At 32.7% G+C, this 27,770-nt stretch overlaps 2 protein-coding genes across 3 annotated transcripts in view; one reads left to right on the forward strand and one right to left on the reverse strand.

Annotated features, from left to right (window-relative positions):
- Window positions 1-22,170, forward strand: part of LOC115238272 (FK506-binding protein 2) — a 62,278-nt gene extending 40,108 nt beyond the window's left edge. The window contains exons 2-4 of one of the 2 annotated variants that reach the window (XM_029811948.1): window positions 15,097-15,260; window positions 19,491-19,615; window positions 20,230-22,170. In XM_029811948.1, coding sequence (XP_029667808.1) covers window positions 15,097-15,260; window positions 19,491-19,615; window positions 20,230-20,418 — 478 coding nt within the window. In that variant the 3' untranslated portion in view covers window positions 20,419-22,170. The remainder of the gene's footprint in view (window positions 1-15,096; window positions 15,261-19,490; window positions 19,616-20,229) is intronic. The other variant, XM_029811957.1, reaches the window with a different exon arrangement.
- Window positions 22,171-22,923: 753 nt separating this feature from the next.
- The window catches only part of LOC115238257 (FH1/FH2 domain-containing protein 3), a 163,086-nt gene continuing 158,239 nt past the window's right edge, over window positions 22,924-27,770 (reverse strand). Inside the window, exon 20 of the mRNA XM_029811923.1 lies at window positions 22,924-24,966. Within this exon, the coding sequence (XP_029667783.1) occupies window positions 24,893-24,966 (74 nt within the window). The 3' untranslated portion in view covers window positions 22,924-24,892. The remainder of the gene's footprint in view (window positions 24,967-27,770) is intronic.

Raw genomic sequence — 27,770 nt, forward strand, 5'->3', positions numbered from 1 at the left:
CAGTTTATTATATTAGTTGTAAAAAGCAATTCAGGAGTTTCAAAGGAATTCATTAACTTCTACAACCAGCAAATGCGTGCTATATAAAAAACTAGATTTTCACCGGAAGATAATAATATGCAAAATCCGGAGCCACATAATGCGAATCTCTCAGTTTTATTCGGTAAAATTATCAACAGACTAAAAATTCTTTGCTTATTCTATTGTATTCACGGCGAGTTCTAAGCAAAATGCATTATTTTAATTGCCCACTATACACATAAGATCTTTGATACGTTTATTCCTCTAAAAGGTTAGTAACATTAGTTCAAAATACATGATTCATGTTATTCGAAAAATACATTATTCGCGATTAAATAAAATCCAGAATTTTATAATAAATTTTTTACACGATGTAAAGCAGAAAGTAATTCGCGCAATAGAAAGAACAAAACTAACACGAAGCATTGCCAGAATAAAAAATTACAGTTTCCATGTTTTTAGTTCACTAATATAATATACCTGCTGTGTATAAATATATATATTTTAACATTTATTATTTTATATTTAATCTTCCTTTCTTGCAATTCAATATATTTCACATTGCAATTTGCTTGACTGAAAATAATTAACTGATAATAATGATGAACTGAAGTGTCTTTAACACATAGATGACATGCGTGTATCATGCGGAAAAAAATTGGCATTTTCGCAAGATATAGCGAAGACAAGTGGGGCTATACGATGTGAATCTCTGCGGTTTTATGCGGCCGCATTGCGGCTTTCAAACGAGCGAGGCGGTAATGTCCACCGCGCGAGGCAAACTGATCTCCCTCCCTCCACCCACCGTTTTATTCGCGAAAACGGCGATCGTTTACCGTCTGTTCGTGCCTCACTCCGGTCAATCCGAGCAAATATAAATTTAATGACGAGATGTGGCGGGAAAGAGAAAATCATGATGGCCAGCGAACGTTGAAATTGCGTCGCTCCGTTAGCTCCGTAAAATTGCACCACTATGTCGTTACGCAACGAAAAATCGCCAGGACTAGTCCGATATTCGGTTGACGATCGTGAATGTTTGAAAAAAATGCACCCGATACTATGGAAATTTGTACAAATTCAGCAATCAGTGTGGCAAAATGTGATATTTCGATATTCTTTTTTAAGACTGCTAATTCTTGTATTGAACATTGGATCCGAAAATTATTAATAAATGTTATAATCAATATTTCTTTACGTAATAAATTCTGTTTTTTATTATATATATATATATATATTGTAAGCGCTTTGTAAATCTATTTTTTTATCAAATGCTCATTGTTAGTTTTTATAAAACGTTCTTTTATAAAAAGTTACCATTTTATAAAAAATATTTTTTTCTCTTATAAGATGATTGAATTTATAAAGAGCTTGTAATATATATACAATATAAAAGTGTGACCTGTTTCTAAAAATTGCAATCTATATTCTTTATTTCTGAAACTGAATGATATATATTTATATAATAAGAAAAAGATGGAATAGCAGATTATTTTTCTTAGACCATTTGGATATTAAATATTAAACTTTCAATATATTCAACCACACATGCTCTTATACATTGCTCTTGTCAAGTTTATTGCAAATAGTTATAAAAAACTTAAACTGTTTTTTATAACTATTAATATATTATATTAATATCCAAATAATTTCGAATTTTATTGGAAAGGTATCAATTGCATTTAAATAGTATATAAAATTATTTTTAAATAAATATCTGTTTGTTAATCAAAATACCACTTCACAGTGTTTTTAAACCAATTTGGATTATTTAAAGAATTCTGATAAATTAAATTTTATCGAACGTAATCGAAAGTGAAAGAATAACAGTACAGGGTTAAATACACAAAACACAGATACGGGACATACGCAGGTGAGCTTGCACTAACACATAATGCACGCGCTATTGTGTACAAATTAATTTTCTGCTTTTATACCCAGATGTGTCAGATACAGTGCCTGTGGCTGTATCAATAAAAATGCTCATGCTTTCAGTAATTAGCCTGTCACTAGCAGTCGCTGGATACAGAATAGACTTGACCCGTTTACTATCTAGTAAAATACTTTCCGCGACGTTGTGAAATAACAATTTAGTCGATTTTTCACCGACCGAACAATCGCTGCCATTGTCATCCATGCAGACATTTTTCTCGTTTTACAGTGACCCATGTAACCTGTCTTTTTTTTCCCTTTTTTTTTAATAGACAGCTACGCGAGCATTTTTCATCGACAATTTTTCATCTATTTTTCCTGCTTTATCCTATCATATTTTACGAATAAGAGTGATATACTCTCTACATCACACAAATACGATGCATATTTAGTTATAAATGGCAAATATTCTGAACTTTCTGCATTGTTGGCAAAATTTTTGTGACAGCATTATCCGTTAAAAAGATTATTGCATTTAAAGCAATATTTGGAATAGCAATATTTTTTATCACGTGTGTAATTTTAAAATTATTTTTTTCTGAAAATTTTATATGCTAATTATTTATTATGTAACAAGCATTATGAGGAATAAAAAACAGTTCAAGCAATGTTCTTAATTATAATCTCTTTTTTTTTATATAAAAATTTGATATAGAAATACAAAAGTTAAGAAGAGCCTTGAGTTATGCCTTAATAAATAATAGAAACGACGTATTTTACAACCGTGTTTTATCATACATAACATTTGCAAATTTTCATCCTGTCTTAGCTTGTGACTCGCAATATGCGTAAAAACTTTTGGTCGGTTTCACCAACAGCCTTTTCCTAAGTTTTTCTTAAGTCTCGGTTGTTCGGACAAGTAAGGGGGAAACTTCTTTTGTCCATTAAAACAGAAAACTTTTGGTAGTCTTATGCGAGCCTTTCAGTGAGACCTATTAGAGACCCGCTAATTCTGTGATTCGAAACTTCATATTCCCTGGCGGACACAAAGTCCGCCTCCTTCCTTATCCCTAAAGAGATAAAGTTTTCAGAAATCCATTATCTTCCTCCTCCCTTACCTAACGCCGATCTGATGCTGCTATGTCTGGATATGTCTGCTTGGATGATGTTCCCGATCCCATGAAATAGGATTGAGCCTTCCTGTTTTCATGAAGATCTCGTTGGAACTCGGACTTTACTCTTACGAGAATTCCTCAACTATATAATATTAACCGTATGCTAAAATAATATTTACTTGGATTAAACTTCAGTATAATGAAGATTATCAGACTCTCAATAATGCGAGCGGTAAGAAACGAAAAATTATATTCAAGAATTACTTTCTTGACGCCGTACTCGGCAAAATAGAATTTCTTTTTCAACTTCCTTATTTTTTTATTTCTGCAAAAATTCTGCCCTAAAAGTAGTAATCAGACTGATGAAAAAATAAAAAAGTAGAGTTGAAGAAAAAATACGTAAAGAATTATAGAATTATTCCAGTCGATTTAACAACTATGAATCTTGCAGTTCCGCGACCGCGATTTCAATGACTTTGCGGATAACAGGCAAGATTGGAATCTATTAATCTTCAATATTAAATTATAGTTTGCTAAACTTATTTTAGCATAACTTTTGAAAAGCTTGCACTTTTCCGCTAACTCGTATAAGTGAAACTTGACGTTTTGAAGTTTCAATTTCACCCAGAATCTTTAATAATTATTTAACTTCATGATTAAATATATTGTGCAAATAAACAATGACAAAATTAATTTTACATTTTATTAATTTAAATTAAGATTGTAATATGCACTTTGTTATGCAAGAATTAGTCAGTCATAGTTCATGTTTTAACCGAGTAACGTGATATGATTTGTGACAAATTTATTTAAAAATTTAATTTGGTGTAGAACCTTATTATAACAAGACGTCGTTTAAATCTGACGCTTTTAATAAGTTGCGGCGGTTAGATGGAAACAAATTAAACGATTAGTAGAACAGGATTATACCTCGTCATCCTGACGCGGAAGAAAATGAATCAACACGGGAGAGGGAAAATGGATCAACATGCTGCGAGATGAATTTGTCTCGGTTCCGTGACACCGTTTTCCATGGATGAGCTTTACTCTAGTTTACACGATGCGGAACTCGGACATACGGTCGCGTTAGGATTTCCCATGCGGGGTCTGCATCGCGTTACGTATAGTGCAGCATGAAATATGCAATGCTATCTGCTGTTATCTCTACCGCAATGCCACGACCTATCTGCACTCTATTTTCGAGACCACGATCACCGACGGACACTCGAATCGACTTGTTCCAATCTTAATTTACTTGTGTTTACAACTGTCGCAAGAATGTGTGTATTGTGATGTAATAAATATCGCTAAATAATTTATTTTAGAGATTCATCGCGATCATTGCAATCATGTAAGCATTATAAATTTATAAAAAAATTATAGTGATAGTTTTATATATATATTTAGATTAACTCGTGCTTTTTTGTAAATTAAAAATTATTCCTGTAACAAGCAATAATTTAATTTGTATTTTGCATATATTTAACCGAATTTTATTACTGATTAAGGAGTACTTTGCCGTAAGAGACGCGCTTATTTTTGAATCGTGGAAAAATTTTTCATATTTAGTTTCTATCCATCGATTTCTCCCCTTCTACAGATCAACGAGATAGACTAAATTCCATGAAAAACATCCAGGCACACATTGCCAATTAAAAAGCCAATTTCCATCAGTGGCCATCTGCCGACCTTTTCGCCGCCAACCATAATGCATTCGTATAAAAGCTTTCGTGTGGCCATCAGCCTGAATACTCAGTTTATCTACAATTCTATTCTACCACAAGGTTTTCCCGGAAAAATTCGATTGGTCCTCTATCCCCTGTATACGCAGCCTGTCACACACTCGAACAAAGTTGATACGCGTGTACTGTCGTCTCGTCGTCTCTCGCCGTTCTCATAGTCGACTCTGGCTACGCCGGCAAGCCGAGCGATAAACTAAATCGGTGCGTGCACCGGCGCGATGCAATTAACAGCGTTCACAGGGTGCTTGAGTGATCTAACGAGCTCTAGCACATACGCTTCGCGGCACCGACATCGTCGACGACAGCGTCAGCATTGGTGCACGATGATGCACCAATGCATCCCGGAATCGCCAAATGAATTTTATTTTTTTTTCTTTTTTTTTTTATTAGCGATCGAGAGTCGCGGCATAAAATGTACGAAATTTTTTTTTACACATACATAGAGAGAATGCCATTTATTTCAATGATTACTTCGTTTATCAATAAAAAATCCTTTATCGATAAACGAATATTTATTATTTCGTTTATCATGATTGTTTTATTTCAAACAAAAAATTTGATTTGCACGTTTATTATTGATATTTTGATGCAATTGGCACTTTCTAAATTGAATACATATAATCTATTTGAGAAGAAAGCGTTTCTCGATCTTCGGGCATAAAGTTTACAGCATCGAACATTAATAGACTAATAATCTCGATAAGACTATCTTCAATCTCAAGTGAGAACTAGATGGCTGCTCGAGTTGGACCGCACGAAAGTCATTTGCGATTCCCAGACGTGCGAGGCGACTCCCTTTTCGTCTAACTTTTGGTCGAAGTCTGGTAGGATTTCGGGTTAGATGCAATTGGCACTTTCTAAATTGATAATGTGTGACAGATAAGTAGAAGAAATTATGCTTTTACTCTTTTTAGCGTTTAAAATTTAATTCTGATTACTCTGAGTATACTCTCGACAAGGCACATTAAATAAAAATAATATATCAAGTGTTTGTTTCTCAGAGTACAAGAGCGTTTATATATATTTTATAGAAAAAAGGGTTAGGCGAAGAAGGAAGAACACGTTATCGCCATGGATCTACGGTAACTAGGTTCCCTGTTGGCGCACTTAGGGCGCAACTCGCTGCAGACCACTACCCGACAGTAGTGGCTGTATAGTAGGCGCCAGCAACAGATAAGGGCGCAGTCTATAAATTAATTAGCCTGAGTCTACGGGACTTGAAAGCCGCATGCGCGCGCCAGCAACCTACCTAAATTTGCATTAAGCCACCCCATCGAGCGAACACGCGGAATTTACAGCGAAGCACGACGTCGTGCCTATGCTGTCTTGTAGACGCAACGGCTGGAGTGTTAAGAGGATATGCTTTCTATTTAACCTATCAAGAAACCATCCAGAGCTCGCCTTAAAGATTGCATTTAATGATCAATGAAGCTAAAATGTACACATTCTCGTTTGGAAGATAATAGGTAAGAAAGAACGCGGCAATGTTCGTTTGAATATTTAGACTTTTATCTAAAGAGAGTTAATCTTTTCACGAGAGTTAATATTTTTTATTGTATTTTTTATGTATTTTTATTTCATTTTTCTTTTTAATGTTGATATATTAATTTTGAGACTTCGTCAAAAATCGAATATAAAGTAATTTATGTTTATCATATTTTAATAAAAAACAGTTTATATGAATATTTTATACTTGTTAAAGTAACAAAAGAATTAAAAATATTAAGTCTCGTAGATTTAATATGAATATTGCAAAACAGTCAATTTGCTTTAAATTAAATTATAATTATTTAACAAGTATATAACTTTTAAAATTTGCTCAGTAAAAGGAAAACAAAATTACCTAACTTTATTACTTTATAGTTACTCTAGGCTATAAAAAAGCTTAAGTTTTTGCAGAATTTTTTCTTGCTTTATAAGCTATTAAGAAGGGTAAAGCGGAGAAAAAGCTGAAAGCATAATGGCATAATAAGAAGATTAACTACGAATAATGCCACAAATCTTAACGCATTATACTTTTATATTATATGAAATACTGTGCGCAGGTGTGATAATAACGTCGAGAAAGAAAACTTTGCGACAAGACGCTCCGACCACTAAGACAATTTCGCGCCGTCTCGAGGGATGCCGTTGTCGTATGACGGTTTCAAAGACACTTCTTAATGAAGACGAGGAAAATAAAACAGTCGCGGCGAGAAGTTGGAGATAAGGATCATCCATTGTTTATGTGCAAGAATAACATTTCCATGAGAAAAAAAAAAGATTTTCTAATCTATTGATTAATAATAATCTTAATAATACTTTATCGCGGTAGCTTATAGGGAAGATATTATTCGATCTGATGTAACTTTGCCCTTTTGCATTCCCGTAAGTGGCGAAAATAAAGAGACAGGTCGCGATAAAAATTCCAACGAGAGACGGTTCTTTTTTCTCGACATGCCGAGACGCCGTGTGGGAAAAGGCGAGCGACGCGTTTTAACTTAACAATCGAAACACTTTTCGGAAAAACTTTTTCAATCTGTACGAAAGTTCATAGTAATTTCCGGAGACGCCGCAGTTTGCGGAACTTCGACTCGTTTTGAGGAAGCGCGATCAGGTCGTAGAGAAAGCGTTCAGAGGCGGTATCATATCTGCCGTGTAACTACTGATCCTTTATGCGAGAGCCAGGATGGCCGTCGAGCCGCCCTTTTGTCGCCCGCGAGAATTGAAGCGCGGGGAGAGGTCTTATGAATATCTTATGAATGCATATAAGCCGTCGCGCCACGGTATTACACGGTGTCGCCGTGTCCCGGATAAAGCGCCGCCACTGAAAAATAGCCCTTCTTACTTATCCCACGAGCCCTTGATGGGGCCGCGATCCCGGGGCAACGTTTTCACTTTTTCGCGCATTATACGCCCACGAGCAGGAGGAAGGGGGAGAGACGAGGGAGGGCTAATCTGCATTTAACGCTGCGCCACGGTGGCGACGCTTTTTATCAGGCTGTTTATGCGATATTCCCTCGCATTACGCGAGCAATCAGAAACTAAGGAGAAGAACGATAAATCGCCGACTTAAGTTTTCCGGTTCTTAAGCTTTCGAATTCAATGACAATTATTGTCACAATAAATGTCACAGACGAGATACTATTCTTCATTTCAAAAAATTTGGAATTATCTATTAAAATTATACAGAACATTTCAAACGCAGTCCGACGCGGAATGAAATTTTGCAGATATTTAATTAATTAGGATACGAGATACATATGTATATCTTTAATAGAATTAAACAATTTAATTTTTTTATCTCTCAAAAAAGTCGATATTATCAGTTTGAAGCGATTATTCAACAGCAATAGATGCAAAAAATTGTTTTGTATAAAAGATTTTGCATGTCCTAATTTATTAAAGTATATTATTTATATAATATACGAATAAACATTTCAACAATTTTTATACAGACATGGCTATTTAACGAGTTTCCTTTTTAAATAGATACAAGTTGATTTTAATATACGTAAAAAATATACTTTGTAAATTCTGTTACGATGTGAACGAAAACCTGCAACGATGTTTCGCAGAAGCACTTCCGAATATCAGGCCAAGAGCCAGCCAGTGTCAACACTTAATGGTGTAATAAATTCTTACGTTGTTGCTCCTTTCTTCACGCGACACTTCAGGCAAGTCGCATGAGTGGTCGTTAAAAGTGATGTAACTAAAACACAAGGGCTTGTAAATGGGATATTACACGTAATATCTCATGCATGAGTTATTTGTGATGCTTTGTAATATTTTGTGATGCGTCCCTTTTTAAGAGCATCTTATTTAAACATACACGAAGAATAATCTAAAAATACTTTTTACTATAACTTTTTTATTATTATTTTTTTTAAATAGAAGATCAAAAATAAATAAGAAAATCTTTTTTCTCCAGCGCTACTTTTCTTTGCCTTTTCAATTATCTAATCTTAATTACTAAAATATTTAATATTAAAAATTAAAAAATTATAATCTTCACAATATTTACACAGTATATGGTTGCACATATATCATATCAATACATACACAATACGTTATTAAAGAATACTGTAATACAATAAGCGGGCGCAATCCCTGAAAGAAATCACATCTTAGAAAACAATCGGGAGTCTCGCTATCGTCTTAAAAAATAAACTTTCTTTACGTGCACTTTATTGGTGGACAGTGGGGGAGTCGCGTATCGTTGGAAAGCATTCCGCGATCGCGGAAACAAGGATAAGAATGGATTCCACGAGAGAAACGAGCTTTTTCGTTCTATGAGAGCGTACCTTTATAAAAAGCTCAAAGGGAGGATTTCCCCTCTCCTTTCGTTTCCCGCGAGTACACGTCCACGGTGATGCTCGCACAACGCGGTCTCGATACGTAGAACCGCGCAAAGGTGCTACGCGCGCTACTAGAGAGGAATAAATTTAAATATCGCCGCGGCCCTTTGATATGTTAACGAGAGCCGTCGCGGCGCAAGGGGCGATATTCTTTGATAGCGATTCTTTCCGCCGGCCCTTTTCTCCCCTCTACCTTCTCTTCTGGTTAGTCTTGTCCCTCATCGTCTATACATTATTTCTGGTTCTTTCTCTCTGTGTGGTGTAATCTACCCACTCTACCGTCCGTCTCTCTTTCTCTTTTTTCGCCTCCTGTTTATCTCTCTATCGTTCTTCTTTTATTTTTCGTTGAAATCCCCGTGTATGGCACGATTTATGTTTTTAGAGAGTATCTCACCCCACCACAAATATATGCAAATACCATCACGAAGGAGAGTTAACTAGTTTTTCACACTCTTGTCTTTTCCTTTTTTCTTTTCGTATCTTTAAAAAAAATTCTGTTTCCATCTCTATCGCAGCCATTGCTCCACCTTTCTTTTTTATATCTCTATATTTTTTCTTTCAGAGTACTTAAATCGTGCTGGTATCAACTTCTTGATATATATATATATATATATATATTCTGTATATTTATTTCTCTTTATATCTATTAACGTATGTACAGAAGCGCGGCTCTCGGAAATGAGCTATTTGAATATTTAAATATCTCACCGCGATATACATATATATGCACAGGAAAAGCTCACGAAGCGTGGGCTCACAAGGATGTTGGGAAAAAGATGACAACGAGATTCGGTCCTTTGGAATTTTTTAGTGGCCAGAAGTCTCAGAGCAATTGTTTTGCCTTCTCTTCTCCGTCCTACCGTCTTGTTCCTCTTTCCTTCTTGATTTCGTTGTTTCTCTTCTTCGTGTTCGAGCGTTATTCCTCGCTTGTGACATTTCACGACGACGTCTATTCGCTTTACGTCCGGAACTCGGACGTGCCCGGCCTTTTTTCGGTTTCCTTATCCCAGTCCTTGCCTCTGATGTAATTTGAACCCGTGTAATTCATAATTCCCTTGGCACATCAATGTGCCGCCCATAGCATCTATTTAACTACTTGTTGGGCTCTTGACGGGAGGCATACTTGAAAACCTGAAAATGAAATACCGAGTTATACACACAAGAAAAGAAAGATCTGTTCCAAAAATAAATTGGATTCAATTTGGAATCGTGTACTTTTCGACATAAATCTTTTGAATCGAATATTTGCAGTAGTTGATTTGCAGTTTTTTTCATTGTTGCTTTTCACAGTTATATTACTAGTTATATTAGAATGAGTGTATAAGATATTTTGCACATTTTATACTATTTCTTTATAAATCCTATATTTTTTAATAAATTATATTAAATAATATACTTTTCTTCTTTATAAAGATACTGTTGTTATATAATGATTCAGTAATTAATAAATACACATCAATGATAATCAAAGCAATAAATCTTTGAGAAAAATGTATTTATTTTGCACATAACACACATACTTTTTATAAAAGTTATATATATATATTAGGATGCTATTATTTATTGTTAGTGAAGTCAATAACAAAGATCAGTAAAGAGTTATTAAAATACATAACGATTCATACACACACACACATTCTACAGCTTTTATATTAAAATATTAATCTATTATTTTAGTTTATCTACGCGAGCAAACTAAATATGTCAATATCATAAAGCGTAATATATCTCGAAGTTTTTCGATCTAATGGATTTTCCCTCCATCGAACCTGTCGGAATGCATTTCACCGATGCACCGCGAATTACCCTGTAAAACGCAAAAACCGTCATATTGCTAATCCACCATCGTTACATCGTCGAGAATATGAGCCACCTCGTATCTATGTTGAAATATAATACAATCACTTGGCGCAATACTAGATTACTCGTGGTTATGGAATCTTTGAGATATAAATTAATCCAGAGACATGAGTAATATCATAAAGCTCCTATTCATGAAATAATTAATGAAATAATAAACGTGTGCACAACAGCGCGTGATGCTTATTACAACAAAGTAACTAAGTAAATGGACGCCGAGACTAATATTAGAGTCTTGAAGACAATCTCCACACACGTGCAAGATTATCTTTTTCATTTATGATATTCTCCTCAACAGTTTTATTCAGTATTATTATGTTAGATAAGTGTAGAGAGAGAATCTCAAACAATTCTAAAAATTTATTTCTGGCAACTTTAAATTTAATTGGATTCATTGAATTTATTCTATCAATTTTACTCTATTTTATTATATTAATAAATATTTTACAGAAGAATGACTTACGAAGACATTTTTATCGAATAAAAATATATTCGATATTAAATTTTAATATAACGTAATAATATAAAATTCAGTTTTTGTTAAGATAAATTTCATAAAGAGAATTGACAGCTATTTTAAACTTTATTTGCTAAAGAATAACAATTATATTTTTGTCAAATGCATTTTTAAATGGTTTGGCTTATTCATATATAACCAATATACGGAACGTTCAATTTAATCGCTTGGAAAATGAAAACTACCTCGAAACAGTTAAATAAGCAATATTTCTGCCTGACTGAGAGTAATGTTCGATTTTCATTTCTATGCAATTTAAATGCTTTACCATCGATACATCGTTATATTAACAATCTGTCGGGTAAAAGACATTGAAATGAAGCAGATAATTATGTTTCGCAAGGATATTTGTGCTTTATACTCATTGTCAGTAGCGCGGTATATGAATAATTTGACGCTAATGTTAATATAATGATATACAAGAGAATGCAGCGTTAACAGCGTACGAATAATAATATAATTAATAGTTGCTACTCATTGACGAGATTAATTTGAGATACTTATGCCATTATGCTTGGAAACGTTTTCAGGAGTTAGGAGAAAATTTAAAGGGAAATGAACCCTGCACGCATGAACACGGAGAAATTCCCGAGTATCTGGAAAGTACAATTACACTCAAATATACCGTGCCTTATGTGAGAAAAGGATGTTGTATAGAAAGATATAATTAGCCGAAATCGACTTTAACACGCCGTTAAACTTATTTAGCAGAATAGAATATAATAGCTTAAATAATAGTAGCTTAAAACTCAATATTATTTTTTGATTTAGCTAGTAAAAATATATATTATAAATATTATATATATGTTATAAATAAAATATAGAGAATTTATGGAGTGTTTTTATATTAATCTTAATATTTTTTCAGAGATAAAACAGATACGAATGTCTATATCTTATTCTATTCAATATTCTAAATTTTTGTTTTAAATATGTTGCGCTTTATTCCCAAGATTGATTTCGGACTATTACCTGTTATCGTAATTTTTAAGTGATGGTTATCAAAACATATTATTAGCGTTAAAATAACAAAATATTTAACGTTCTCTTTTTCAAGAGGTAAAACATTATTTTAGCTACTTTCAATCAAAATATTGATGTTTTTTCTTGAAAAAAGTCGTATATCATTCGCAAGCCAATAATACCAGGCTGATATCGTTTACGCTTATGTGCGCTAAAAAAAACTATCGAATTACCGGAGATAGACCCAAGGAACAGAAATATGAAAAAATATTTTTCGATAGAGAGTCAACGCGCGCGTAAAACTTTGTAAAATAATAAAATAATACTGGTCATGATCGTGTGCTCGTGTATGTATGTATATATAACGAGATATATTGATCAGATTGGATCGTAAAATGAAAAGTCAAGCAGGGTAAACTGCTTTTCGCATAAATATCAGCTATTACAGATGATAACTTTAGATCTGCGTATTGTAAATTATTAAAAATTCAGAAATAAATTAATAGTTAATAAATTGTAAAAAATGTGTGTTATAAAAAAAGGTTGCGGGGGTTAAAATACTACAGAAAAGTACGTTATATATATTAATATGGCGGATCACTGAAAAAGTAATCTGCTTTCATGGTGAAGAGACTTGCCTTCATAGCAAGATAGCCGAAAACCAATAACGCTGAAAATTGACTATATCATCTGTGCTCCAGAATGGCGGGAAAAATGATCGATCCGATGATATTGCGTCCGAGATACTCAATATCGTTTTTCCTACTTGCAGTTAACATGTATCTTGATAAAGTTAAATTGAACTATACAAAACAGAGTTCAAGAATAAAGAGCTAAATAGAAAAGATCATTCTTAAATATATTGCTAGTAATAATCAATTTTGAAATGATGGAAACGACCAATGCTCATGATTACATTTTAGTGAAAGAGAGGGAGAGAGAAAAAGAGATCTTTAAGTTATAAGTATTCTCCTTTTCGAAATTTACCCTGGAATTTTTACGGTACAGAAATAAACAACAAAGAAAAGAGTTACGTAGTGTGCACAATTTATTCAGAAAATATAATGCCTCTCTTCCATTCTTTATGTTTACCCCGAAATGAGAATATTGCATGTAAAGAAAACAAATGAGGGAAATGTTCTCTGCGTATACCTATATTTTTCAGTATAATTTTTTCACACTGTGCGAGCTCATTTTACCGCAAGTACAAGTAGACGGAGATTATATTAAAGAGAATGTTTAGATATAAAGAGAATCTTTCCTAACTAAGTATAATTTTTATATCTTTTGTGCAGAAAGACTATTCCTTAAGAAAAAATTTATAATTTATACATGTAGTAATGTTTATATGAATGAGAATAAAAAATAATGAGAGATTTTTTTTCTTTCTTTTCTATTTCATATTTATATGTATATAAATTTGCAGACACGAATATATAAGAAACGTTTTGTACGAATTCCATCTCTTTCTTTCTCGACATTGCTTATAAAATCATTTAAACTACCTAGTTGCATTCCATCTCATCTACATCTCTTTCATTTTTGAGCTTACATAACTGTCATTTTATGTATATATTTTTTTCACTTTCTTGAGCTCAATACGTTATTACTCTACACCTGTATTGCTTTGCATTTACATTTACATTAGCACTCGTGCATGGAACTCTTCACCTGACTGCATTTAACAGCACATTGCCAGGCGTTACTTCCAGCTCGTGTGTGCGCCTGATGTCGCGACGTTCTTAGACGTGCATTTCGAGATATCTTAAACGAAGCTCAGAGAAGGACGCGCAGCGTCAACTTTACCTTGCTGGTTCCGCAATATTCCACCGACGCAACAGTGGAAATCGTCGATTTTCGCCAAGAACGATCGCCCGAATGTGTACTCTCACTCCGTCTTTTCCTCTCTCTCTCTCTCTTTCTCTCTCTGTTTCTCTCTTCATTATAGACCTCGACAAATTGACACCTCTAATAACGATCTAAGCCTCTCGACTTAGCACGAAATATCGAGCGCAGTCGTGCGAGTTGCATTCGGCGCTGGCACAATGGCAAATTCTTGGTGAAAGTTCGCGATACTGCGAAATGGGACTCAATTGTTCCGCACGTTTTCCAATTAGTTCGCTGTGACAGTCGCTCCTCTTCTCGCGTCGTGTTGCCTTTAACTCTCGACGTGAATAAGTCATCGTAAAACTCGTTTCGACGAGTTCTTTGCTTTGAAATGAGAGATTTTACTATAGTTGGTCCGATGTAATTCGAAGTGAAGACTAAATACGTTCTATCATGCTTAAAAAGTAAGATATTTTTATTGCATCTGCTAAGCATAAGTAATAATTACACGGGCAATCGCGCAAAGTACTTTCTGTTGCATCAAGTATACATAAATTTTTTCATAATTTATTTTACTAATCTATTTTTACGAATTTACGATTTTAATAATATGCCATTTCCGTGATTAATAGTAAGAAATATTCTTATAAAAATAATATTTGTCTGAGATTTTTCTAGACAGTTATTCTATAGGAGCAATATTTCTACAATTTATTTTTTTTTAATTTGAAATATAAGAGATTATAATTAATACGTCTATGCAGAAAGAAAAACACGTTGACTTTTATGTGGATGGATCTTACAATGTAAGTTTAAATAAAATTGTTTCTCTTTTCTTGTTATAGCTTGGACAGGGATCAACCATTCACCTTCCAGTTGGGTGTAGGACAAGTCATCAAAGGTTGGGACCAGGGTCTCTTGGACATGTGCGTGGGTGAAAAGAGGAAGTTGACGATACCGCCTGGACTTGGATATGGCGAGAAGGGTGCCGGAAACGTTATTCCTGGTGGTATGTAGTGACACATTTTCTGCTATTTGATTTAATATTTACTATTTTAATTTAATATTTGCATGGACACACATGTATTTATATTAAACTTTTGTGCGCGCAAATATAAAATTCTATGCTCAATATTATAAGATAATATGTAAAAGTTTATATATATACCAATGTTATGATTGCTAACAAACAATCAAAAATAAAATAAAATCTATTAGATTTGCTTATTAATAAAAATTTGCTAAAAGTTTAAAAAAAAGATTTAAGAAATAATCTTACAAGTTTTTTACATACATTTAATTAAGTAAAAATTATTTAAAAACTCTTACTTATATATATAAAAGCAATCATAATCAATATTTGAATATTTATATAATATATGTAAATAATAAAATAATTATTAACTAATAAAACTTAATAAAATAATGTTAATAATATAATAACAAATAATAATAACAAATAATAACATAATTGATACATAAATGCCGCGTATATAACGCGCGCTGTAAGTTAAGACATAAAAAGTACATTTTAATTGCTTAATTACGTTAAAATAATATATGTACACATTAACATAATGTATTATATAAATTTTATCAATATGAAAGTTTAGCAGTTTTCAATTTTCTCCAATATTTTGTGAAATAAATATAGATACAAAGAGAACATAAAAGTTTTATTATTTATTCTCGATAAAACTTTATAAGCAAACAAATTTTAATTTAATGTGTATATGTATATGTATGGATTTTAATTACTAATTTTATTAAAATTTTTTCAATTATTTTTTTGTTATATGAATAAAAATTTAGCAATCTTTTAATTATTTTCATAATTTAAAAAAATTTGCGGGAGAGAAATTAACATAATATTTATTTATATATACGTATATTAAAACAGATATGAGTAAAACTATTTGACATTTTATTAGGAAATTAATTAAATCTTTGTATATTTTCTTTTTATATATTAATATATCATTTCCATGTGTGCTATATTATTACAGTAATTTTTCTCGTTATTATGTAGCATAAATATAACAGAAAATTAAATTTACAATAAAAACATAATCTAGTAATTTATGCCTTTTACTTTGAGCATTTAAATCTCTAATTATTCCCAAACAAATTATTTTGGAAGTACAAAATTATATAGCGATTGTTCCTCCTTAATTAAAATTTTTTCCAATTTACTGTAAGTACCCACGAATTAATGGCGGATGCTGTAATTTCTTCACTTTTTTACATTTGTGACGCAGCCGTCTGTTGCCTCTCTAATTGTACGAGCTCTTCTATCAATCGAAATACGCGCCAATAGGTGTATATTCGCCAATCAACTGGACTGCAACGGTGTACATTGCGATTAAAAGGCGTCACGCTGACATGGGCATTTTTCAAATTACACAAGGGATCGTTTTTACGTGCGCGATGAGAGGATTAGGGGAAAATAGAGAACTGGCGGAGGAAAGAGGGGAGGAAGAAGGGGAATACGCTGAACAATATCGGGCAGGTCGATACAAGGGTAGTCGTTAGTAGCGGAATCGAAGTCAAAAATGCAATTGCACGGAAATCCAATAAAGCATCAACCATTAAATTGAGCACTGTTACGCGGCTCTCTGCAACCGGAATCAACAGTGATGAACGATTCGCCTCTTTCGCAGCATAGATAAATCGCCCGTTACGCGCCAATTTCTCTGCTTATTTGTATTATTTTTTAAATACAAAATCCGCACGAATTTATTTAAAATCGATACGAACTTTGACTGGCTGAATTGTAATTGTCTCGCAAATCCGTAATTAATGTACTTTAACTGAGAATCGCTGTCTGATTACTTTTATATTAATTACACAAGTGCACACAAATATGCATATATATATAAACATTAAAATATGTAATAATAATAATAACACACAAATAAAATATATAATATATAATAATAGATAAATAAAATTAAAATATATTAAATTATATAATTAACAACAAATTATATTTAGTTCTTGTATGTAAATACAATGTAAAAATGAGAAAAAATCAATATACATGTATAAAGATTAATATAGAAAACATACAGTCACATAAACGTCATTCTATAATTTATAACCCTTTTATAAGGGTTTGTTACATTTTAAATACATGTCAAATACATGGCTAACTTTATATATGTTTCTAAACTATTTGCCGTATCATCATCCTTGCTTTCGTGTAAATAGAAGTTGAGGTATCCTTGCTTTCGTGTAAATAGGAGATGATGATAATAAGGACTAAAGGGGAGGAAAACGAGGATCGAAATAATTCCATTTAAATGCTATCATCTGTCTTTATTTCTCATGTTCAATTTCAACGGCGACAGCGACCGTTACACCGTCGGTGCATTATTATTCGCCGTATTAATTTCACTCGTTTAAATAGTGAATAATTAAGCGCCATATTTCATTAGGGCCGGCTTAATCGCGACGGGACCATCCATAATTAATGGCTGGACGTGCCGGGCGCGCGTATGCATTCTCTCTCGCGCCGAACACTTCGTTAGCCCTCCCGTCCCTTTCCCCAGACGAATTTGCTGGTCATTGTTATTTCAGATATCTATAGTAGACGCCGTTATTGGCGATCAAATTTCTGTACGCGACGTTATTAGCGATCGGCCAAATATATGTGTACACGCGATTAATTCTGAGTCGCTTCGCAAGCTTAATCTTAACAATATATTTTATAACTTCTTTTTGCTATTGCTGTTGGCATATAACTAATTAAATATCATACGAAGGAGACAAAAGGCAATCAAGAGCCAGCGCGGTAATTTGTGCATATATATTTTATTATAATCACAAATTATATTAGTCTTTTTTTTGGACCATCTTCAGCGCAATTACAAAGTATATGAAATATATTATATCAAAAATGTAATAATAATAATATATAGAACAAGAATGAGTCACTCATGGTGTCAGAAGATAAATGTTGTATAATGGAATTTCAAGATAGAAAAAAACTGTCCGATAAAATATACTACATTAAAAAATCAACTGGCAATACAGATATGCCGAACTTGAATAAGTCACCCATGTTGTACAGAAGGCAAATGTTACACACGAATGTTCGAGACAGAATGTCTGTAACACTATTTACGATTATACTTATAATATTATCTTCTTTTTCTGTTTATCTTTATTGTTCTTATAATTAAAAAAGAGAGCTGCACCTTTTCTCTTAATTAGAGAGATATTTCCATTCACCTTATACATATTTTGCACATGTGTTTTGTACATGTCGATTTGTTCGATTTGTCGATTTCAAGATAGAAAAAAACTGTCCGATAAAATATACTACATTAAAAAATCAACTGGCAATACAAATATGCCGAACTTGAGTAAGTCACCCATGTTGTACAGAAGGCAAATGTTACACACAAATGTTCGAGACAGAATGTCTGTAACACTATTTACGATTATACTTATAATATTATCTTCTTTTTCTGTTTATCTTTATTGTTCTTATAATTAAAAAAGAGAGCTGCACCTTTTCTCTTAATTAGAGAGATATTTCCATTCACCTTATACATATTTTGCACATGTGTTTTGTACATGTCGATTTGTTCGATTTGTCGTTGTATCGTGCTCGTATTCTTCATGTATATCAAAACGCGTGAAAAGCTTTATCGCTCGACAGCAGATCGATGCGCCCTAAAAATGATTAACGAGTGCTTGTCATAGATCGAGATTAATAGTATTTCAAAAATGAATAAATCTTTTGATTCACGAAATGGAGATCTTATCGCATCTCGAATTTGTATCACAAAGAGGATTTTTCCAGTGAATTATACGCATTATTTGTGATATTAAAAAATGTTTCAAAATAAAAAAATTAAATTTTAGTAAAGCGCGAGTAAATAAAATTTAAAAAAGAATCTCTCATATATGTGTAAATTTCGAAGAAACAAATATTTTTCTTAAATGAGTTTATTTTGAATCATACTAAGAATATCACACACAATAACAGCGCTTAATAAAATATTTTAGATAAAAATATATAATAGACACAGATCAAAATATTTAAAAAAAACTGAAAAATTTAAAGAAATTATCTTAATTTAGTGATTTAATTGACAAGAATGGATTCTTTTGTTATTCAAAAATATCAATGATTATTCACCATCAATAAATAATCAAGTTTCTTATTGCTACATTTTCATAATTTGCCTACATCACGCAAGCTATTAACACAAAAAGTTATTGATTTCAGGTGCTACTCTTACATTCGAGGTTGAGCTCATGAACATTAGCGACTCACCACCAACCGCTAACGTTTTCAAGGAAATCGATGCCGACAAAGACAACCAGCTGTCCCGCGAGGAGGTGAGAGTAATGGCAAGATCACTTTAAATTTTTTTTATTTGGGCCATTTGTGGTGCTGGTCGTAGAACTATACGTATCCCTCATTTCATAAGCTGTTTGTTTTTCATTAGTCCGGCTAAAGTAATATATAGAATTTTAATATAATTTATTTGTATTTTAATTACTTCTGTGTGAAGGGAGATAGAATTTAATATTATTGAACAACTTACATTTCCACGTTTGCATCATATTATATATAATATGATATATAAAAAAAAACTACAAAAGCTTTGTAGTTATACGATGCCTGCTGCGACACGTTATAATGATTAAAAGCCACAAATAGTTTTTATATAGAAATTGAAAAGTAAATTGTCTCTCGTATATAAAAATTAAAAAATAAATTTGAATTTCTTTTCCGGATAAAACAAGACGATATTTCATGTTGTAAAAATAATTCATAGCATATTAATTATAGTATATAAATCATAGTTTGCTTTAATTTAATTTACCGCTTAATTTAGAAAACCTAACAATTATTCATATTATTAATTTATACTAATCGATATATTTTTTATATATAGTCGCACTGTTTTCAATGTAGCCATTTTAGTTAATTCGTATGTGGTGAATTTTTTCTTTTACAGGTAAGCGATTATCTGCGAAAACAGGTGATAGAGGCGGAGCAAGCCGGTGCCGGCGAAAACGAGGATGTAAAGAAAATGTTGGCTGATCATGATAAACTCGTTGAGGAGATCTTCCAGCACGAAGACAAGGACAAGAATGGCTTCATCTCCCACGACGAGTTTAGTGGGCCGAAGCACGATGAGCTCTGAAGTCTTTGTCCCGCATCATCGCGTCTCCGAGCGCCCGTTGTCGACGTCCTCGTCGCTCCTGTCGTCGACGACGTCGTCGCGCCCCGCGCCACCACGTGTTCACCTCTGTATAAAATCACCTCTTTGAGTCCCCTCTCGGGGATTCCTGAAGGATCCACTGATCGATCGCCTCAAGCACACGCGTGCTCGAGCTCGCAAAACCAACCGAACCTACCAACAAACTTTTCCAGCTCAGCATCACTGACACTCGCAACGCAAAAGGGATGCGACCTTCGGGAATCTCCGGCTTGTAGAGTCCTACTCGTGTCCTTGATTGCAGGAAACCTTCGGACGTAAGCGGATGAGATCAACAACAAAGCTCGAAAATCCGTAAATAGATTTTAAAGCTTTGAAAGAGATTTGAAGAAATCTTCCGAAGCTTCTCGAGAGCTACTCGATGGCACTAAATCCATAATTTGAAGATTTCTTGATTTTTGAATCCTCCGGATGTATGATCCTGAATGGAGGATACGGTTGAACTCATTTGAAATAGGTACCGCGATGACATCCCGCGAGTCCACCTTATACGCACAGCATTACTCGAGAACCTACAGAGGGAATCTCGACCGACTTCTGGCATATAATCGCCACTTGAATCTCTCTAATTCTGGCACAACTTACTAGGAACATCTGCAAGTCTTTCATTGTCGCTTAATGATATTTTGCATGTTTCATGGTATTTATTATAAAAGATAAAATTTTATTTTCAATATGCTGATAGTAATAAGATTTCACAAGTTGCGAGTGGTATTATTTTAGTAATCTAATTTATTTTTAGCAAAGTTACAATTTTTTACAACATTGACCGCATTCATAAATTATTTAAAATAATAAAGCTTGTGAGATATATCAATTCTTATCAAATAAAATTGCTATCGATGAAAAATAAAATACACGCCATTCGCTAAATCGTAAAAAATATAACATATTATAATATGTATCAAATCAAATATAATCGATAAAATAATTTTTTTAACAATTAATTTAATCTTTTTTTCTTTGTTTTTGTTATGTTCAATCATTCTAAAAGCTTACTTCATAAACATCCATGGCAAAATTTTCGCGGATATTCCTAGATAGGCGACATTCCGGCGCAAAACGACGCTACTGTACATTTTAATACGATATTACAACAAAATAAACGAAAAATACACGAATGTCTGCTCGAGTGTTTGCACTGTCGTGGCGTGAAGTGAAAGGCTGTGTGTGTTCCGCGCTATATGTATTATATATAAATATAAAGAGAGAGAAAGAGAGATTGTGATGACAGAGCGAGAAAAGGTATGATGAAGAAAGTGTTTTTTCTACATGATTATAAATGTTAGCATAATTCAAAGGCATCGACATATGGTGCTAAAAATCACACATGCATTCTATCCTACTCTCTCAATGCTTCCACTAATTTCCCTATCCCCCCCATTCCTGCCCCACAATCACCATAATCCCAGCCAAAACAATTCCTTGCTCGAGAATTGCTCGCATATTCACGTTAGGAGACGAAAAGAGGATGACGAAGAAGAGGAGGAGGAAACATCCCGAGGATGCGCAGTGGAGATAAATGTGGTCGCTCTTTCACGAGCCTCCCCCTATCGTCGCGCTATCATTATTACATTTTAACTGATACGTTTTTATTACTACATTATATTGTATGTTGTTAAAGTTGGATGAAGGTTAATAATAAATCATGTGTCTCGAGCACAGTTTGTTATATAACCACCTCTTTCAATTTCTGCATCCCCCGTCTGAATGTTTAATTATGACTTTTCGCGTAAAAATCAAATAATTTATATTAGACACATTTTTTCTCACAATAATATTCTACACAATTAAAACATTTTTATACATATATGAGATTATTATAAAAATATATTTTATAATAAATTTTGTTGTGCATCTCTCTTAAGTAATTAGATTCCGTATTATAACTTTGATTATTTCAGATTGTGTTTCCGATATCTGTGTTATTTAATTTTTAATCATTGATCACACGTAATTGATAAGAGATTTCTATCTCTCTTTCAGATTTTTCTACTCGTTTTTTCAAATTTTATTTTAGATATTGAACTTTTCAATAGATAATTGGTAATTAGTTTTATTGGTTATCTAAAGAATATAAAAATACAAAAATATACAAAATATAGAAATTATTGCATTAAAATTCATATCTTTAATTATTTTTTATTTAATTATTTATTCACGAATAGAAATTAGAAGACCAAAAATTCAAGCTCTAAAGTCTGAAAAATTTTATATAATGTTTTGGTTTATAACAATTGTATTTAATAATTATCCATAGATTTGTTGTTTTATATTTATTATTAATAATTAATTAATTCAAACATTTAATATCGGTATATTTACCTTCTATGTTACAGGAGTTCAACAAATTCGGAGATTCTTAAAACGAATAAATTGTATCTGAAAAGAAAAGGAAAAAAAGCGCATCAAAATCGTACAAATTCTCACCCATTTAATGATTTCACGTTTTATTTCAAGAAATATTTCCACAGAAAGATTACAATGATTGCGATTATGCGTCTCTACGAAACGCAATAATAAAATGATGATTAAGATATCTAAGTTGCTAGGCGTGTCATGTTGCTAGAATTTTACGTTGTCCAGCATATATTGGTATGTTCGCTATTTGACAGGAATTATTCTAGAATATAGTTATTTCGCAAAATAGCAGAGTTTCTTCGTTCGATTGACGTGAACAAAAGTGTCGATTATTCGAATAGTCGGTCTCAAAAATCGATCATAAAAATCGATCACAAAAATCGATCACAAAAGTCGATCATAAAAATTCGTCGAGGCACCGTGGTCTTATATATGATTGTCGAGTCGATTCTGTCGTCCGCAATTCGAGTAAATCTTCAATTACAATGATATCTAATCGTCGCGTGAATAAGACGCACTTCAACTTCGTGAGTATCGCTATCGAATTGGAAATGATAGATGAATCTGACAGTTGAGGTGCTGAGTTGTTGTTCGCGATTTAATTCAAGGAACGCCCTTGGTACTTCATAGCTACTTATATATCTTAAAAGAAAAACTAGACAATTCACGCTACTTCGCTGGTAATATTAATACCAGATTTTTTTCAGATCTATTTTTTCGTGTAGTAAAAATTTTGATACGTAAAGAATTTTTTTATGTAAATTCCGTTATAAATCTCCGCATCAAGAAAGGTAAATTTATCAGAAGAATATGTGCTAATATAACTGTTGTAACTAGTATAAATGTATACATATCATGCTAGTATAAATCTATATATATCATGCTTAAATTCGACGAATTACCTGAATCGATAAGTTCAGAAGATGTTATCATAAAATACAGTTCCTTCTCGTATCGATATATGTTTGAACTTACCTTTTTAAGTAATTTTTAAATTCCTTCTATGGCAGTTATCCACATTTAACGGGAATAATAATTTGTTGCATAACCAGATGCAACACTTTGTCAGCTTAAATCATTTACAACGCTTATACACCATCATTTACAAGCATTCTTTTATTAAAAATGCTTTTTGTTAGATATATCCTGGCAACAATACTACGCTTTCTTATACGCACAACAATAAAATTATTTTTTCTTCATTCTGAATTATTCCTATCACAATGAGTGATATTCCCACTCAAGTTTCTTTCAATCTACTTCTATGCAAGGTAATAAGGCCGGAATCGAGTTCAAGTCTGCCGATTATCAGGCAACCGGTCAATCACTGAACAACCCAGCACCTCACTCTCTTATTTACTCATTTCTATCACCTGCGATTGAATATAATATAATATATAAAATATTTATATATGTAAACAACGAGGGCGTGTAATTTTCAACGAGAAAATAAGACAACGTAGAAAAAAATCTACGAAACCGCGTCGTTAAAATTTTCAGAAATTTTTACATAGAATAAAGAAAATTTCGTAAAACAAAGAAATTTCTCTACAAGACAGAGAGACACACATAACTAAAAAATCTATAGAAAGTAAAGAAATTTTTATAGAGTCTCCAATACGTGAGAGATATCTTTCTTCGTACGCGAACGACGCGTTAAAAGAAACCCATTCACTTGATCAATCTTAAGTCTAAATCACCGATTGGATTAATATTTGCCTAATTCACGACAAGACGCATTTTTTTAAATTTTTCCTTTACTTATTATTCCATTTTGGTAAGTCGAACGACAAGTGTATACGCACGAAGTGCACGCGGGGCTTAATGAGACTTAACGCGAGTGTCAAACTCAACGACATGTCACGGAGTCATGTCGTTCGACTTCGGAGTATCCTGATAATAACGGCGGACGGGATCCTATAGCCAAGATTTCGACGGGGGTCGCGATGTTTTCACCGAGCTTCCGCCCCTTCGCGATATCGACGTTCCTTTGTCACGTTTCGTGAGAGCATGTCGTGGCCTTCGGGTATTATCACAGTCAGTAGCCCTTGATGTAGGCGGCGATGTGCTTTTTCTCCTCTTCTGAGAGACCGTTCTTTAGCGTCCTACGCACTGAAAGAGAAGGCAACATAGTGGCTGGCGCCAAAAACATTTTTCATTTTGTTGTTATATAAGCAAATGTGGTGTAAGTCGGTGTAAGTTTTCTTGTTCTTTTGATTTACACATTTCTCTTATGTGTCTCACATATATAATAATATAAGCTGCCTTTTATTATACCTTTCGTGTATGTGAGAAGTCTCTCGTTAATTTACTCGTTAAAACAAAGAAATATTTTGGCATTTCAATTTTCCAAAGATTTAAATACTCGACAAATTACTTCACTTGACACCACCTCTGCTTAGAATCTTTCAAAAATAATCATCTATCTCGAAAACTTTCCCCAATTAAAAATTCCCGAGATGAGATAGTAACACATAAAGTCACAATTAAATTTAACAAGCTATTAATGCATTTGCATTGCATTTTGGACTTGACGTCTTTCATACTATTTGCATTCACAGTGTTTATAAATTAGCTTCAATACAAAATGACGGGAGAATGTAAAAAATGAAAAACTTTTTAAGAGCGCATTATTCTCTCGCAGAGTGCATGAAATATTTAATAAATAAAAATCAGCAGATATAAGTGCATTATGATCTGTATTGTTGCAACACAGTCCAAGGAACATGACGGCAATAAATTAGCGCATTATCCGATGATTATGGTTTTATTATGATTTGTAAATATAGAATCGATAATACCATCGACCGTAACGAACGTGTTCCAAAAGTACTTACTCGGAAATAATGATACTATCACCGCGGACCCTCGATATCGATAATACCAATGTCTTTGATCTGGTATAGTGTAACAAAGGACTCTTTCGACACGATCACGAACTAATTGATATCAGAATTGGACGTATATTTTCTTCCTGCAACAATTACCTGCTATCCCTTTGATCCTTCTCGTTATTCTTACAATAGACGCATTTTCCAAAGAGAAAATCGGTGTACAGATTATAATTCTCTTTTCCTCATTGTAAAGCTGATAATAAAATTTTAACTCAAAATATTTATATCTGTTTGTCGTAAATCAGAAATAAAATTATAACGTAATTAAAATTAATACTTTCACATATAAAATTTTCATAATATTTATAAATTAACCAGCGTATTTGTAAAAGGTTATGTAGATTATAAATAAAATGAAATAAACGTCACCCTTAAAATCCACATAAATATTTTTTTATAATTAGTGTCGCAAACAATAATTAAAATTGTAAATTATTAAAATGTTAGCAGCGATATTTTGGCCTTTCGACTGTATAATGATTAAACCGTTATTCTGCCGTCATAAATTTTAATTTTTCCATAAAAGCGACCATATATAATGGATAATAATTTTCTCTCCCCTTCCTTTTTATTGTCCGTCGTTAGAATCGATAAAGCTTCGTGCCGTGTGGCGTTCTAATTTAATGTTGCTCAGTTAAATTGCTCGTGCTCCGACGACTTTACAAACACAAAATCCGAGAGCTGATTATTTGGTGTGTTACGTGGCGTACAGGGTTGTCACGGATATACATAAACGCACGCAATCTGTACGCGTCGTGCCGTGAACGTGTCGTTAATGAAATGTAAACCGATTTCACTCAGCGTCCGCTCCAACCAAATATCTTTCCTAGCTTTTGCATGAATTTGATAATAACGGACAAATTCTCACTGTATGAGCAAATGCGATTATTATTCTGCACGGTGTTACTAATTAATACCGTAGCATTATTACAGATTGTCCGCTGTATTGGTAATTAGTCATTGAAAATGATGTACGTATTATGTAAATAACGATTTATAATTGTAAACGTATCTCATAATTCCATTCTTTTTATAAAGTACTTTATAAATATGCAATAATATTTACAACAATAAAATTAATCCTCGTGCTGTTTGACCTTTTAGTCACCATAATAGTAACGGTAACAATTTTTAAATTAGTATATATTAATATCTTAAAAAATATTATATTTATTTATCTATTATAAGCTTTGCTAAATATCAGATAATATGCAGATTCTCTCGATTGAATATTAAATATTAAATTTTAATAAATACAGAAATATTTAAAATTTTGTGGAATATATTATATTCTAAAAATGTGGAATAAAAACAATATATAACTTTTGATAAAATTATTTTTTTGGATATGAAAGTTATAATTACAGTTTTCATTTTCTGATTTTATGTTCCTTCTGGCAACACGGACAATCTCTATAATGTATAAAATATCAAGCCATAGATTGATAGTTTATGTTCGATATAATGTTAGCGTGGTAATGAAAATCATAGTTTATGCTCAGACGATCGCACATCGATAAATCATTCGGCGCCAATCCAGGCATGGCACATCAATAATTTCGCTAGCTAGCGAATTACTGTATTGCATGGATCGATGCGAACACTCTGCGAGAGCAGGCACCTTGTGCAGGTCAGACATTGATGTTTTTCAAGTAACGCCAAGAAAATCCAACGTCTTAAGGTTGTTAAAAAAATATATTCATTTATTAACCGCTTTCAATAAACTCATCTTGAGCACTCTGCAGCACATTCAAGAAGCATCATTTTTTATTCAAAGATTTTATCTATCTAGAATCCTTTTAGAATCCGATATTTTTTTGGAATATATATAATTATATTATAATAATCTTCTAATTACAAATAATCTATAGCCACATTTTTCTTAATAAATTCTTAATTTTCTTAATATTTTTTAGAAAAAGGAATTAAATGTAATCTTTACACTTTACATATCGAGATATGAGTTTCTCTATGAAAGTTATGAAGTATAAGATGAATTGAGATTACACACGACTAATTTCC

This window comes from Formica exsecta, unplaced genomic scaffold (assembly GCF_003651465.1).
Source record: "Formica exsecta isolate Colony F162 unplaced genomic scaffold, ASM365146v1 scaffold115, whole genome shotgun sequence".
In the NCBI taxonomy this organism is placed as follows: domain Eukaryota; kingdom Metazoa; phylum Arthropoda; class Insecta; order Hymenoptera; family Formicidae; genus Formica; species Formica exsecta.